The 16,070-nt window shown below is 34.9% G+C and overlaps 1 protein-coding gene and 1 long non-coding RNA gene across 6 annotated transcripts; one reads left to right on the top strand and one right to left on the bottom strand.

Moving 5' to 3' along the window:
• Positions 1–672: 672 nt before the first annotated feature.
• LOC132161805 (putative F-box/FBD/LRR-repeat protein At4g03220) lies at positions 673–6,217 on the bottom strand. Of its 2 annotated transcripts, none has more exons than XM_088511276.1 (4): positions 6,128–6,217; positions 3,515–4,533; positions 2,210–2,388; positions 673–998 (listed from the first exon to the last, which is right to left on the bottom strand). In XM_088511276.1, the coding sequence occupies exons 2-4, from the start codon at positions 4,514–4,516 to the stop codon at positions 977–979; spliced, it is 1,203 nt and encodes a 400-aa protein (XP_088367402.1). In that variant the 5' UTR covers positions 4,517–4,533; positions 6,128–6,217; the 3' UTR covers positions 673–976. The 2 variants fall into 2 exon arrangements, with proteins under 2 accessions (XP_088367402.1, XP_088367403.1); XM_088511277.1 differs by having other exon boundaries at positions 3,515–4,525; positions 6,128–6,199.
• Positions 6,218–8,184: 1,967 nt separating this feature from the next.
• On the top strand, positions 8,185–12,822 carry LOC148583515 (uncharacterized). Of its 4 annotated transcripts, none has more exons than XR_015909348.1 (4): positions 8,301–8,353; positions 8,461–9,619; positions 11,211–11,373; positions 11,732–12,822. It is a non-coding gene; the product is annotated as an uncharacterized LOC148583515 (long non-coding RNA). The 4 variants fall into 4 exon arrangements; XR_015909350.1 differs by having other exon boundaries at positions 11,211–11,396; XR_015909349.1 differs by having other exon boundaries at positions 8,185–8,314; positions 11,211–12,822.
• The last annotated feature ends 3,248 nt before the right edge of the window (positions 12,823–16,070 follow it).

Genomic DNA, 16,070 nt, shown 5'->3' with positions numbered 1-16,070 from the left:
TTTTTTTTTTTTTAATTTTTAGATTAATTTTTTTAAATTAAATTAATAAAAAAATTAATATTTTAATCAGGTAAAACGAAGAGTTTTGAGTGACCTTAATGGCTATTAAAAAATTTTGATGGTAGGGAGTTATTGTAGTTTCAATTGACCCAGGGAGTTAATTTTCGAAAAAAAACACCTAAGGAGTTTTTAATTTTGGCGCGTTGACCTAAGAACTTATAATATATTTTTCTTTTTTTTAATATATATATGATAATAATAATTTTTAGATTTTTAAAAATGTTAGGGGTATAAAGGCCTTTTTACTCATTTTACCGTTTGATTTAACTCCAATACCTAACGGAAAGATAGTATTTGGAATAAAACAAAAGTTTGATATACCAAGTAAGAGTTTTTAAATATTAGAGGAGTGTTTGCAAAAGACATGTCATTTCTAGGGTAAAGTGAAGTTACCCCTTATTTCAAATATTTTCTGCTAATCAACCTATTTTTTAATTAATTAATGGTATACAATGTCGAACCAATCCATTAATATCATGTGACTTTGACTTCTACTGCAATAGTCCTCCCAAAAAGTCTGAAATAATTATTATACTTAATCTCTTTTATTGGAAATTCTGATAGACTTCAATTGTTGTTGATTAATGATTGTGATTTACAACAAATACCCTTAACAAATGAAAGAACGGCCTTTTTTTTTCCTTAGAAAATATTGCCTCAAATCCCTACAAAATTTGATCTCTAAAGGCCCTTAAATGAACTTGAGTAAGTAGCCCTAAAATCATAAAGTCAGTTCCCAAAAAACGTGCAGATTTTCTGACTTCTATTCATGGCCCCTTATTAAACGGTAAACATTAAAATTGGAAAATTTTCATGAAATATTTGAGTCAAATTTCCAACACAAACAAATTTGCTTCAATCGGAGCTCAGAATATGCAAAGTATGTAAATACTTCAAAGAATCAAAGGAATCGACATCACGCCTGCCTTAAATTACGCCTGCAACATTCCAAACGTCCATTATTAGAATGATATTTTAACAAATTTCCTTGCAACGAAACAAGAATAATGAAGATAATAGATTTACATAATCAAATAAATAAGACAATTTCGCATAATAGATTTTGACCGAGAAAATTGAATGCTGGAAGTACATTATTTGATACATTCATTCCAACATATAATGTCACAAGGATGAATTAAAACGTACATAAGATACTTGCGAAAAATCTATTTCATCTAATTTTTTTTTCTAATGCTTGGTTAAGAAAAGAAAATTAAACTAATTATTGGCTAACCCCAAGAATTGCTTGCACCTAATGAGATTCTAACCTTAGACTTGATGAAAAAGCCAACAAGACAAAGGCCCTAACCACTTGAGCCAACACCTTGTGGTTACGATTATTCCATTTCTAAACTAATTATAGTCTAACAAACGTGACCTAACCTCTAATGCTTTACCTTTTGCTTCTCTATTTTCCATTTGGTTCCTTTAGAAAAAGATCGGACAAATAAATCTAATTCACTGCCACATCCACTAAGTTTAGAATCCTACTTTTACCAAAGCTCTAGCCTCCCTTAACAAATAATTGAACACTTATTTCACAAAGCTAAAACCCCCAGTAAATAATTGAACACTTATTTCACACTACAATACAAATGACATTATTATAACCCACAATATATTCAAGATAAGTAATGTTATATATTATCCTTTTATTCCCTAAAGCTGATTTGGCGTGGTCCCCCATAGCATGTGATGCATGGAAATAAGATTTTATTTGTTGGGAAGACCACGAAACATCAACTTTGAGAGAAAAAAGTTTGTAGTATAGAATTACTATTTCTAGATAATGAAACCCTCAACCAATATCATTTTAGATCTTAAAACACTAGTTTTGACTGCATCTTACTATTAATCTTTTTTTTATCTTTGATAATAAATCTGGTCCAAGACTAACTTTTTTAGAGGATTTATTGAAACCATTAACTATGGAATATGGAAAAGTAGCTCCTCCTTATTGAGGAAACACTCCTTTGAATGGTACCCAAATGACTTTATTCATGAATATTTTGGAGAATTAAATTCTTCCATTTTTTCCGGATGAAATTTCAATGAATTGATTAGCAAGAATTACAAACTATATTTAAGTGTATGCATCCATGTGGTCATGTGCATGAGAGAGAGAGAGAGAGAGAGATTGAGGCACCTTTTCTTTGGACTAGGCTTCACATCTATGAACAAGCCTAGTACATTAGCCACTCCTTTCATAAGTAAGGCAATTGCTTTATATACATCGCCATCCACACTATCTGAAGAGCTAAGGTTTATACACAAAGTATGTAAATGCTTCAAAGGAATCGGCAGCATGCCTGCCTTAAATAATGCCTGCAACAATACCAATGTCAATTATTAGAATGAGATTTGAACAAATTTCCTTGCATCGAAACAAGAATAATGAAGCATAATCAAATAAATCAGACAGTTTCTCATAATAGATTTGGACTAAGAAAATTGAATGCTGAAAGTATATTATTTGATATATTCATTCCAACATATAATGGAAAATGAATAAATTAAAACGTAAATAAGATACTTGCGAAAAATCTATTTCACCTAATTTTTTTTCTAATGCTTGGTTAAGAAAAGAAAATTAAACTAAAAACATTTATTAGTTGTTAAGCATGAAAACATTACTGAACTGGGCATGAACATGAACGCAAAATTTATTTTAATAAAACTGCTGGCTCAATAATTTCTACCCAACCAATAAACACGAATATTAAGCATTCCCATTTTATTTTTTTCCTCTATCGCTGAATGGTATTCTACTGTTTTCATATCCTCATAATTTCTCAAGAACACCAAATTTACATGTAGATATCTTGCCAACTCAAGCAACAAGTTTATCTAACCTTCACCTAAATTGAATAAAACATGATAGTGAGTAATAATTTCACATCTTGTTATTTTGTATAAGCCCAGAGATAAACAAATAAATACAAAATCCAAGTTCAATGGTGCCAAAAGTATTCTTGAAGACAATCTTTATCTTTACACAACAAGATTCAGATTTACCAAAATGTCCGACAGCTTTTGATTGCAAGATAACAAAAGTTCCTAAAATGAACTTTTTAATACAGTGGAACTTTTAATACAATGTCCGACAGATTTACCACCATCATAGTAACTTCCATCTTTTTTTTTGATAAGTAAAGAATAAAATTCGTACAACTAGTAACTTCCATCTTTTAAAAAGAATAGACCATTTTTTATAAGGCCTAACCACAATAGGCTTTTTCTTGCAGATGTGTGCTACGAGTTCCACATCATCAAATTGCATGGCAAACTAATCAAATACAAGAAATCAAAATTGCATTTATACATTAAAGGAGTTCAAAATTCTTATAGCTGCTTTTGTATTGCTTTTTCAAAGCAAAAAACAAATAAAAAGGTACTATAACAAATAAAAAACGATTAAAGCTACTGAGTTAGAAATGATGGGGTTGTTTACCTTAAGACACTGTGCATGTATCATTAGTTCTTCGATATGTTCTAAAATGTGGAAAAACTCCTCCAAGTACGGGGGCCTCCATGAGCTAGAAAGTTGTTCAAGACTTAATGCACAAGAACGTAAACACTTTAAGTTCCCAAAAAAATAGTTATCTGGGGGAAATCCGCCCCATGTAAAACATTTTAGATGGGGAGTAGCCATTTTTAGTGATCTACCACCAGAGGGAGTAAATTTCCAATGTATTATCAACTCCTCAAGCCACTCCCCAAAGACATTAAGATGAAAGAGGCCATCATGTTCATAACTCCTAATTTCTAGATATTTTAGAGATGATGACCGGATGTTAATGTTATTAATCCCATTAACGCCATCAAGGCATAACTTATCAAGGGAATTGCAGGAAGACAAGACTTGTTCCACAAAAAGGTCGTCAAGAACTCGAACACGTGTTAACGATAACGATTGAAGCTTCGTGAACCCACTTGACGACGGCAGTTGGAGAACCCCACCATACAAACTCACTGTTAGAAACCTCAACGATTCACAATGCAAAACACAAAGTGGAATTTTTAAAGCTCCTGGAAGAAATATACAGAGGTCAAGATAAAGCACTTCAACATTGCACCTTACTGCATCATGTAGCCATGTCAAAAAACGATATTCATCAAGATGCCATTTAAGAAAAGTCCACCGAACGCAAAATTGCACCATCTTCATTCCATTGCGTCGAAACATCAACCTCTCAAGAAAATTCTTGAAGCGAATCAGTTTATAATCCTTGCCTCGATATCGCATGCCATCAACAGTCAAGGACGAAATAGATCTGCATAATTCTTGCCACCACTTTGACACCATGCTCAATCGTGCAATATCTTCCATCATAAGAAATGAAAGGATGTGATGAGCAATATGGGTCGGAAGATTGCTGATTTTGTCGCTATTCTCTACAAATCTTCCTTTAGATTGAGACAGAGAAGAAGATTGAGACAGATCCATGATCATAAAATTTTCCTGTTTCACTAAGATAAATAAAATGATACATAACTACTTGTAAGGATTAAAAAAATGTAAAACAAAAGCAACTATCTCTTTCATAATTTATTGTTATTATATCATCAAAAATTCATTAGCATGTTTTTTAGTAGTAAGTCGCAAACACATCCAATGAGTTTCAAACTCACAACTTAACCTTCCATCATGTTCTTATTGACCAAAAGGGGCCATTTGATCTAGAGCTCATTGATAGCATCAACATCACTACTATTATTTTCATTTAAATTAACGCATTTCTTTACAGATAACAAAAGGAGGTGAAATTAGATATGATGCCAACGAAAACTCTAATCATAAAATATACAATCTAGATAAAGCATTGGAAATTGATGATGCTCATGTAGATAAAGCAAGAAAATATATCATCTAGATAAATCATTGGAAATTGATCATGCTCATGTAGTAACCAATAAAATAAAAAGGGATAAATTCATTCTTGAACAACCACACGCGCTTTGAGAAGGCCCCCCAAATTTAAAAAATTCTCAATTTCAACCTTTGAACTTTCAATGTGATGCAAGTGACCCCCAGTCAATTTTTGCTCTTAAACCCTAACGGAAACCACTAAAAGAACCAAGTTACCCTTCAATTTTTGTCTTTTTAAATTTTCAATTTGAAATTAAGGGTAAATTTGAAATTTTTAAAAATTTCAGGGGTATAAAGGTCATTTAATCACTTTTAATGTCCAAAAACTGACGGGGGGGTAGATTGCATCAAATTGAAAGTTTTGGGAGTGAAATTGAGAGATTTTAAAATTTGGGAGGGTCTTTTCAAATCGCATGGTAGTTCAGGCATCCTTGTAAAGTTTCTCAAAAATTAAAAAGAAAAACAATAAATGTGGTGAAGAAATGCGCCATGCTACTATTGTGTTTGCAAAAAATAATTTTCGTACGATTGCTACTACTAGTAGTAAGTTACACATAGTAGGCACCTAGGATTTCACTCCAAGTGAGATTTATCTTCTTTCCTTTATTTGAGCTCATGAAACTTTGTGCAAACAACTACCACACAACAAATTAAAAACTAAAATAGCCACAACATCATAAAATTACCCTAGGGGTCTAGGTGTTACATATATCATTAGGATAGCAACTACCACCTATTCAAAATACTCTCTTCTTTTTTTTTTTTTTTTTTTTTATTCAGATTTCTTAAGTACAATTTTCTTTAAAGCTTTTGCTCTCTAGTTTAGTCTAAAAGGTAGACTTGTACTATGTCACAGTTTGCTCCGTTCAAGTAATTGATGAACAAATGAACGAGGAAATGGAGTAGGCGGGTTGACAATGGAGCTGAAGACTTCTAATATGAACAACCCAATAAAAGATCACATGAACCAGTGAAATCAGTGCCTACAACGGAATTTAGCGAGTTCATTCGACACATCACTATATTAGAGACACAAATACTCATTCCATTTAGAGTACATAATCCCTTCGATTCCACGCAAAACCTCCAAAAATTTTTTTATAAAAATAAAAAAGAAGAAGACAGAGAGAAATCTCCATCTTAAGAATGTAAAATACTCCAAAAGTCAAGTATTAATAGTTGACAAAAACATACCTCTTTCAAATGCTGCCGAATCTGTTGGATCGTGGGCTTTTGTAAACCCTGAAATAATCTATTGAATTTGAATCTCCATGAGTATCTTGTAAATTCCAGATCGAGGTTGCACTTACCTTGATGATCATACAAACCCGCCACTTCAATGGCCTGTGTAGCAAAATAGTATTATACATCAATATCCTTTTGACAACAACAAATGTTCCTAGCGTGCGCATCAAAGAGATGGCCACAATACTATAATTGGATCAATGAATCTCTGGTATCTTCTTTTTCAAAACCGTACTGAATATACATCTTCAAAAAACCTATAAACAATTCAACAATATAACATGTATTCCAATCTTCCTGAATTTTACTCTCTACCCTAATAAAATGCTCAGAGAGAGAGAGAGATTTTAGATGAAAAGCAAAACATTTTATTCGCAAAGCAAAATTGGATAAAAAGAAAACCTCAAATGATTCGGATGAAAAGCCCTAGATTTTGCAGATTGGACCCCCGAACCAGGCGTTTTTGTCTTGTTCCCACCCGTAGCTCGGAGCTTGACGTGCAGAGCAGCAACGCAGTGTCAACCAAACTTAGATCTATAAGCACCAGCTCTCACCCAATCAACCAAAACTAAAAACAAAACACAAATCAAACACCAAATCGCAGAAATAGAAACAGATAAACCCATTAACGCGGATAAAAAGGAACACAAATAGAAATTTATAGAACCAAACTGACCTGGCACGAAGAGGTACAAAATAAGAGCGCGAAACAGACCTGGAATTAAAATTTTATAGAAAAATAATGGCCGCCTCCAGCTAATAATTATACAATAAATATTTTTTCTAATTTTTTTTAAGGCTTTAATATGATAAAAAAAAATTAATAAATAGTATCTAATTAAGGCCCAAATTAATAATTGTAAAGTATAATTTCTTTCTAAAAAAATATTTTAAGGCTCTAATATGGTAAAACGTTAATAATTAATAGTGTCTAATTAAGGCCCCAATTAATAATTGTCCAATAAAGGATTTTCCTAAAAAAAATATTTAAAGTTCTAATATGGTAAAAGTTAATAAATTGTATCTAATTAAGGCCCATAATTATGGTAATAGTAATTATGGATTGAAATTAATTATTCATATTCATGGAAAGTCTCAACATCCATAAAATTTTAAGAAGTGAAAAGTTTTCGAAGTGTATAAAACTCTAATTGTTTACATTGTGTATAACAGCTGAAATTACAATGCCAGTGGCTTTTCAACATCCAATTTTATTATTATTTTTTTTCCACATCCTATTACACTATAAATTGCACTTTCTAGCTTTTCATTTTTCTCAACACTTTTTTTTTTTTTTTCTTTTCCCTTTAAGTCTTATTTTTCATGTTCTTGAATCCAATGATAAGTCATTCTACATCTAATAAGTAACAAAAAAAAAATAAAAAAATAATGAAATTTTACAAATAAAAGAAAGTGCTATGATTGGTATTTGGTATATTGAATTATATAAAAATATTTAATTCTTTTTTAAATGTATCACTTATGTTATGGTGGCTTATGAAGAAATAATTTTTTTCAAATTAAATTTAATAAAATCCTACCTTTTTTTTTTTTTGAAAAAGAATAAAATCCTACCTAAGATGGTGAATATCACAAGAAAAATTAAATGAAATATCTTTGATAAAATCTTACTTAAGATGGTGAATATCACAAGAAAAATTAAATGAAATATCTTTGATAAAATCTTACTTAAGATGGTGAATATCACAAGAAAAATTAAATGAAATATCTTTGATAAAATCTTACTTAAGATGGCGAATATCACAAGAAAAATTAAATGAAATATCCATATTATCAATTGAAAATGCGTTGTTGAAAAACTTGATTGGTAATTATGCATCATAAAAAGTAAGAATAATGATTTTTAAATAAATATATATATAATATAAATGTTAAAATAAATATAAAATAATTAATATTTAAATATAAAAAAATTACGCCTGCGTTCGCTCCATCATCCACGTTCGGATCCTAAGCTAAGAGCATTCATAGTAAGCTCGGCAAAACACATTTCTGGCCAAAATGTTAGCGAGTGAACTCTAAATCCCCCTGCAGCAAGTTCAGTAGTGCCAGTAAATGTGCCTATTGTCAGCAAGTTCACCTCGCCATTTCTTTTCTTTACATTTTTAATTCCAGGTCAGTTTGGCGCTCTCATTCTTTCCCTCTTCGTGCCAGGTCTGTTTGGTTCTATAGATTTCTGTTTGTGTTCCTTTTTATGCGCGTTTATGGGTTTAGTTGTTTCTGTCTCTGCGATTTGGTGTTGATTTTTGTTTGGTTTGTAGTTTTGGTGATTGGGTGGGATCTAAGTTTGGTTGACACTGCGTTGCTGCTCTGCACATCAAGCTCCGAGCTACTGTGGGAACAAGACAAAAACACCTCGGCGTGGGGCATCGTCTGCAAAGTCTAGGGCTTTTTATCCAATTTTGCTTTGCGAATAAAATCCTTTGCTTTTCATCTAAAATCTCCCTCTCTCTTGAAGTGGTTAGTCTTATGCTATGAATGTTTGGTACAATACATTTACTCTGTATTGGTAATGGTTATGTCTTTTCATTTCTGGGTTCAGGGTAGTTACTGATTTTGATTAGCAATATTGTTTGTTTAGTGAATTACAGTTGGGTTATGAGTGTTCAGTTTAAAGAAATCCTGGGATTCTGTTTCTTTGCTGGGAAAATGCAGGACAGGAATTTGGATGAAATTTTGAATGTTTAGCTATCACTTGTCAGCACGTGGGGCTTGAGAAAACAAAAGCCCCGCTAAAATGATCATAATAAGACAATTTTGTTGAATTTTGCATTTCCTTTTTCTTTTCCATGTTTTTCTCTGCAACCAAACAAAAGGGTATACTTTTGTCGGTGCTGGTCTGTGTTTATGCATCTGTGGTATTGAAATGATTGGTTTTCGAAAATGGGTAGCCTTAAGTAAGTTAATGGGGGGATATTTGGTAAATGGGCAGCCATAAGTAGTTTTGTTGTCTTCATGGGATATTTGTGGACAATTTCCTACGTATGTTAATTTGAGATGAATTCTAGTTATATTCGCATGGAGCATTTTATTTGGGTACTTCTGGATAGAAAGAGAGTAAAATTCAGAAAAATTGGAAGAAATGTTATATTGTTGAATTGGTTGTAGGTTTTTTGAAGATGTATATTCAGCAAGGTTTTGAAAAAGTAAGATTCTAGAGATTCGGTGATCAAATTCTAGTATTTTGGCCATCTTTTTGATGTGCATGCTAGGAACACTTGTTGTCAAAACGATATTGATGTATAATACTATTTTGCTACACAGGCCATTGAGGCGGCGGGTCTGTATGATCATCAAGGTAAGTGCAACCTTGATATGAAATTTGCAAGATACTCATGGAGATCAAAGTCAATAGGTTATTACAGCCTACAGGATTTACAAAAGACCACAATCCAACAGATTTGGCAGCATTTGAAGGAGGTATGTTTTATTGACTACTAGGCTTTTGGGAGTATCTTACATTCTTAAGATGGAGATTTCTCTCTGACTTCTTCTTTTATATTTTTATAAAATTTGTTCTGGAGGTTTTGCATGGAAGTGAAGGGATTATGTGGGGAATGTACTCTAATGGAATAGCCATCTGTTTCATTTTAAACTAAGCCAAAAAAGAGAGAGAGAATTTTGCTTGCTCTTTTTCATAATTGCTTGCTCTTGGATTTCTTATATATGTTTATTTAGCAATGGTAGTTGTGTTTTTAGCACCTTAAGCAATAAAACGAAAAATGCTTTATTAATGGTTGTGTAGGCTAGGATTAAAAAATGTTTGTGATAACAGCGTTTCACTTATTAGAAAGAAAGTTTACATTGAAGAGCTACAGCCACAAACATAACAATAATAATTGAAATACATAAACCTTCCAATAACAATGATCATATCATTTCTTCATCACAAGTTCCTGCCTCGCTATGTAGTTGTCATAAGTGCTTGATGAGGTCCAATTCAAGTTGAGAATGAGTTTCATATCTCTAATACTGTGGCGTCGAATTGAACTCACTAAATTCAGTTGTAGGCCCGCATGTCACTAGTTCATGTGAGCTTTTATTGCATTGTTCATATTCGAAGTCTTCTGTTCCATTGCCAGCTTGCTCATCTTCTGCTCCATTTCCTCATGCATTTGTTCACCAATTACATGAACAGGGCAAACTGTCACTTGATATAGATGTGTTTTACCACCCAATTAAAAAACCATGACATAGTACAAGTTTGCCTTTTAGACCAAACTAGAGAGCAAAAGCTTTAAAGAAAATCGTGCATAAGATATCTAAATAATAAAAGAAAAAAATAAGAGTATTTTAAATAGAAAGTTGTGGCTTCCCTAATGATATCTATAACACCCTAGACCTCTAGGGTAATTTTATGATTTTGTTGCTGTTTTAGTTTTTTAATTTGTTGTGTGGTAGTTGTAGAAAGGAGAACTTGAGGAAGGAAGAGAAGAATTCTTATTTCATTGTGTCGGTTCCATACGACTACATGGGTTAAATAGAAAAGACCTAAATCCTAATATGGAAAGGAATAATAAAATATTACAATCTGATCAAATCAACGTAAAATAAACATAAATCAAGGAGGATCAAATCGTAAGTTTCCATCTTCAACACTCCCCCTCAATATTGTAACTTTCCTTGTGTGAAATTCTTAATGAAGAGTGTATCATCAGCCTAGCTCTGCTTGTAACCAAATCTCTGCATAGCCCGAGAAAACTGCTCGAACCATAGGGGTTATTGCTTTTCTTAATTGGGGATTTATGTAAGTCATAATTATAGCCAATTATTGGAGGAAAAATAGTAAAAAGAATTGGAAATAAGTTGTTTGATCAAAAGGATGCCTTTAATTGTGGAGGATCAGTGTTCTGTTAATTTTGTTCCTCCTTATCACGTGTGTTCATTTGAAATAGTATTGCATGTCTAGCTGTTAATTTGCTTCCTCCTTATCACGGATGTTCATTTGAAATAGAATTGCATGTGGAGAGCTAATCATCAAGTTGATGTTTTGTTTGCATATGTCTGGCAGATACCAATTGGCCAAAATCATCCCTGGATTAAGGTTATGAGAGGTTTTAAGCATAGAACAAGCAATGGATCAGATAACATATCGTGGAGAGTGATATTGTTTACCTCTTGGTACAGTCACAACAGGTCCTCCATACATCAATCATTGGAATAAGGACGTCAAAGTGAGACTTGCTTCCTACTTCAGGTTTTTGATTAGTTCTTTTAGCCTGCCTGAGCTCTATGGTTATGTTAAACTTTAAAATAGCAAAGCCTAAAAATAAGTTCCTGATCATTAATCTTTTTAAAAAAAGGAGTTTTTCAGTTAATTAAATTGATCGTAGTCAAGGGTGAGACGTGCTTCCTACTTCAGGTTTTTGATTGGTTGTTTTAGTTTGCTCGAGATTTGCATTTTGTTGCTAAACTGTTTTGAATTTGCCTGAATCCTCTCCTTTAGAGTGCTCTATCTAAACGATATGGGGCTAATAAAAAAGCATGTGCCTGTATAATCTATATAACCTTCTATGGGTTCTTTTCTTGCAGAGGTTATTTAATCTTTTCAGCTACCTTAGCACCCGAGTTTACAGCAAATTGGAGAAGGCAATTCCGGGTTTTCATACGATAATGGAGAAAGTCGACGCTGATGTTACTGCAAGGCAAGCAAGAAGGAAAGCAAGGAGTGGGTTCTCTTCAAGGTGGCGTGGGTTCTCTGGAAGGCAGCGGAGGTTCTTTGGACCCACCTCCTGTGGTGGAAGAAGAAGCCGTGGAGGAAGAAGTCGACCCCCACCCACACCCTTTGGAGGAAGAAGCTGACCCACACCCGCACCTATACCCTTTGGAGTAAGAAGCTGACCCACACCCACCTCCTTTGGAAAGATACAGTCTGTAAAATACGTTGAGGATTGGATATGGAGAAAGGGCGAGGGTCTACACACAGAGAAGAAGCCAACCCACAGCCACATCTTTTGGATGATGTGGCTGATGACATGGTTGCTCTGGAAGGCAGCGGAAGTGCTCTAGATGAAGATGACCCACACCCACACCATTTGGAAGAAGAAGCTGATTCACACCTAAGATCATTGCTCAAGGAGGTGGGTGTGAATTGGCTTCTTCTTCCAAAGGGTGTGGGTTGTCTTCATCCAGAGCACCTCCGCTACCTTCCAGAGCAGCCATGTCAGCAGCCATGTCGTCCAAAAGATGTGGGTGTGGGTCGGCTTCGTATTCTCTACGTGTAGACCCTCGCCCTTCTCCATATCCAATCCTCAACGTATTTCGCAGACTGTATCTTCCCAAAGGAGTTGAGTGTGGGTCGGCTTCTTCCAACAAATGTGTGGGTGTGCTTCTTCCTCCAAAGGGTGTGGGTTGTGGGTCGGCTTCTTCCTCCACGACTTCTTCTTCCACCATAGGAGGTGGGTCCAGAGAACCTCTACCGCCTTCCAGAGAACCCACAGTAGCTTTCACCATTTGGATAATTAATTTTGTGTGCCTAATGATTTTTGTATGACGAATATGATAAAACTTATTTTCATGTTATGGTGGATCACGCCAAATCAGCTTTAGGGGATAAAAGAGTATTGATGTATGAGCTCTAGCTGCTTTGCCAAATCCAAGAATCTATTTATTTTTTTGCTAATTTCCAAACTCGATCTTAATGATATATACTTTGTATTTTTAGATTGTGCAAATTTTTTGTATCTGCTTCTCATCAAATTAAACTCTTAACCCTGCCCCCCAAAAAAAAAAATTATTTTAGTTGTTTTGGGCATCTTTATTTTCTTTTATTTACCTATATAAAAAGGAAATTAGGTGAGATCATCATTCTCTAATCTCTATCAAGGCATCCAGATTTAATGCAGAGTATTGAAAATTTCAAAAATTGATGTTTATTCGTCATTGGGTTTTTTTTTTTTTTTTTTTTTCTAAAAAAAAAAGTTATGTTAAGGATAGACCTTTTGGGGAATAATTCATTGCAGCAACTAGACTCTATTCTCAACTCTCAAGCATGCCAGAGTTGGAGACACCGTTTGTGCACCTTCTTGGCAATCATATATCACCTTCTTGGCAATCATATATCACGATGACAATTGAACATAGGGGTAGGCAAACATTTTATATTTATAATGGTTCTTCCAAAATCCAAGTTCTACCATAAGTATTCTTGAAGACGATCTTTATCTTGACACAACAAGATTAAGATTTACCAAAATGTCCAACGGCATTTGATTGCAAAATAACAAAAGTTCCTATGACTTCCATCTGTTAAAAAGTATAGACTATTTTCTATAAGGCCTATCCACAATAGGCTTTTTTCTTGCAGATGTGTGCTATGAGTTCCATGTCATCAAATTATAGCTATAAAGAAATCAAAATTACATTCATAGATTAAAGGAGTTCAAAATTCTTATAACCATAAAGACTATATAATATACAAGGCTACCTACATAAATCATGGAAAGGTCAAAAGGCATTATTTAATATTTACTAAAATGCTAGAGTAAAAAGATGGGGAAAGAATACTAGGTGGATAGAAAGGCACGCACTAGAATTTCAGTCACGAATTGAAATTATCATTAATTTATTCTGTGTCTAAAAATGGTCTTCATGCATTATTCTATGTATGCATAGTAAGGAAACTAAGAAATGCAAAATATGGGTGTTGGAGAGAAGCCCTCCAAGTTGATATGCACGCAATCTAATCCAGTCCACCAACCTTTTAATTATTGGAGAACAGGCACACCGGTAGTAGAACAGGCCCACCACCAGGCTTCTATCTTCCTTCAACTACTGTTCAAAATCCTAGTATTGTACCTTTTAAGCTTCTTCATTTTTACAAGTTAAACAATATGTTTAATTGACAGCTGTGGGTTGCTTCAAATATCCTTGTGTTTCAAGGATCATTTATGTCATGCGAGTCATAAGAGGTAATGATCACTCGTAGTCTACCAATTGGAGCCAATTTACTAGCCATATATAGCATATTGTTCCCCATATTGTCACAATTAATTACATGAAATAATATTCCCAAACACACCAATCTCATGTATTAAATTGAATGCACTCTCGTATCGGTGTAAAATTGAAATATGAAACATATTTCTATTGTTGTCATCAACAGTCCAAATGATCTCAGGATCATCGTTAGAATCACCTCCTACTAATTTCTTCTTGAGATGTTAGAAAGTAGGTTGGGTGTCAACAGTTTTTGACCCATTCGGCCCAATATTAGCGTGAGAAACACCTGCCAGGGGGTTGGGCTCCTCCGGCCCAGTATAAACGTCATCGTTTATGGGCTCCTCTGGTCAGTATCATCGTTAGAATAACCTGCCACTGATTTCTTCTTCAAGTGTTGGAAAGTAGGTTGGGGGTCCACAGTTATTGACTCCTTCGGCCCAATATCAGTGAGAGAAACACCTGCCAGGGGTTGGGCACCTCTGGCCTAGCATTAGCGTCATTGGTTATGGACTCCTCTGGTCCAGTATCATTATTAGAATCACCTCCTACTGATTTCTTCTTGAGATGTTAGAAAGTAGGCTGGGTGTCCATAGTATTTTACCCATTCGGCCCAATATCAACGTGACAAACACCTCCCAGGGGGTTGGGATCCTCCGGCCCAGTATCAGCGTCATCATTTATGAGCTCCTACGACCCAATATCATTGTTAGAATCACATGCCATTGGTTTCTTCTTCAGGGGTTGGAAAGTAGGTTGGGGTCCATAGTTATTGACCCATTCGGCCCAATATCAGCATGAGAAACACCTATTAGGGGGTTGGGCTCCTCCGGTCCAGTATCGGTGTAATTGGTTATGGGCACCTCTAGCCCAGTATCATTGTTAGAATCACCTGCCATTGGTTTCTTCATCAAGAGTTGAAAAGTAGGTTGGGGGTCCACAATTATTGAAGACTATTGACCCTTTCAGCCCAGTATCAGCGATAGAAACACCTGCCGGGGGTTGGGCTCCTCCGGCCCAGTATTAGTGTCATCGGTTATGGGCTCCTTTGGCCCAGTATCATCGTTAGAATAACCTGCTACGAGTTTCTTCTTCAAGGGTTGGAAAGTAGGTTGAGGGTCCACAATTATTGACCCCTTCGGTCCAGTGAGTAATTCTAAAAGTCACATTTGTATCCCTCTTGTGTCTATCTAAGAATGATGTAGCTTCGAAAATCACAATTTAATCAAAATTCAATAATAATCAATCATAAGGCCAATAGTGATTTTAGAAGCCACGTCATTCTTTGAGTGACACAAGAGGGACATAAAAGTGACTTCTAGCATTACTCTCGGCCCAATATCAGGGTGAGAGACACCTGACAGGGGTTTGGGATCCTCTAACCCAGTATCAGTGAGAGAAACACCTGCCAGGGTTTGGGCTCCTCCAACCCAGTATCAATGTCATCAGTTATGGGCTCCTCCGACCTAATATCATCGTTACAATCATATGCCTCCGGTTTCTTCTTTAGGGGTTGGAAAGTAGCTTGGGGTTCACAATTATTAACCCATTTGGCTCAGTATCAACGTGAGAAACACCTGCCAGGGGGTTGGGATCCTCCGGCTAGGTATCATCATTAGAAACAGCTACCACTGGTTTCTTCTTTCGATGATACACAGCGACACACATCCGTTCCGGCATTGCCATGGTTCTCTCCATGGCAGAACGAACAAGTTCTGACACTGCCGGCATTGCTATGGTTCTTTCTAATGAACAAGTTCCAACACTGCTATGGTTCTTTCCATGGCAGAATGAACAAAACCCGCCAGTTCCTCCCGAGCCATTAATAGAAAATAAGATAAAGAAACGTCAAAACAAACCAACCCCTACAAAAAAAATTTGTCGTTCAATTTGGATATATACCTAAGCCACAAATAAGATTGTCTTGCCCGTT

This window comes from Corylus avellana, chromosome 10 (assembly GCF_965113065.1).
Source record: "Corylus avellana chromosome 10, dhCorAvel1.hap1.2, whole genome shotgun sequence".
Classification (NCBI taxonomy): domain Eukaryota; kingdom Viridiplantae; phylum Streptophyta; class Magnoliopsida; order Fagales; family Betulaceae; genus Corylus; species Corylus avellana.
This window is presented reverse-complemented; position numbering and strand designations above follow the sequence as displayed.

Coding starts and splice junctions, on each gene's coding strand:
- LOC132161805 (XM_088511276.1), bottom strand. CDS start 4,516: ATGATCATGGATCTGTCTCAATCTTCTTCTCTGTCTCAATCTAAAGGA. Junction 2,389..3,514: donor TACATGCACAGTGTCTTAAG/GTAAACAACCCC, acceptor GTATTGTTGCAG/GCATTATTTAAGGCAGGCAT. Junction 999..2,209: donor AAGCCTAGTCCAAAGAAAAG/GTGCCTCAATCT, acceptor GGAATGTTGCAG/GCGTAATTTAAGGCAGGCGT.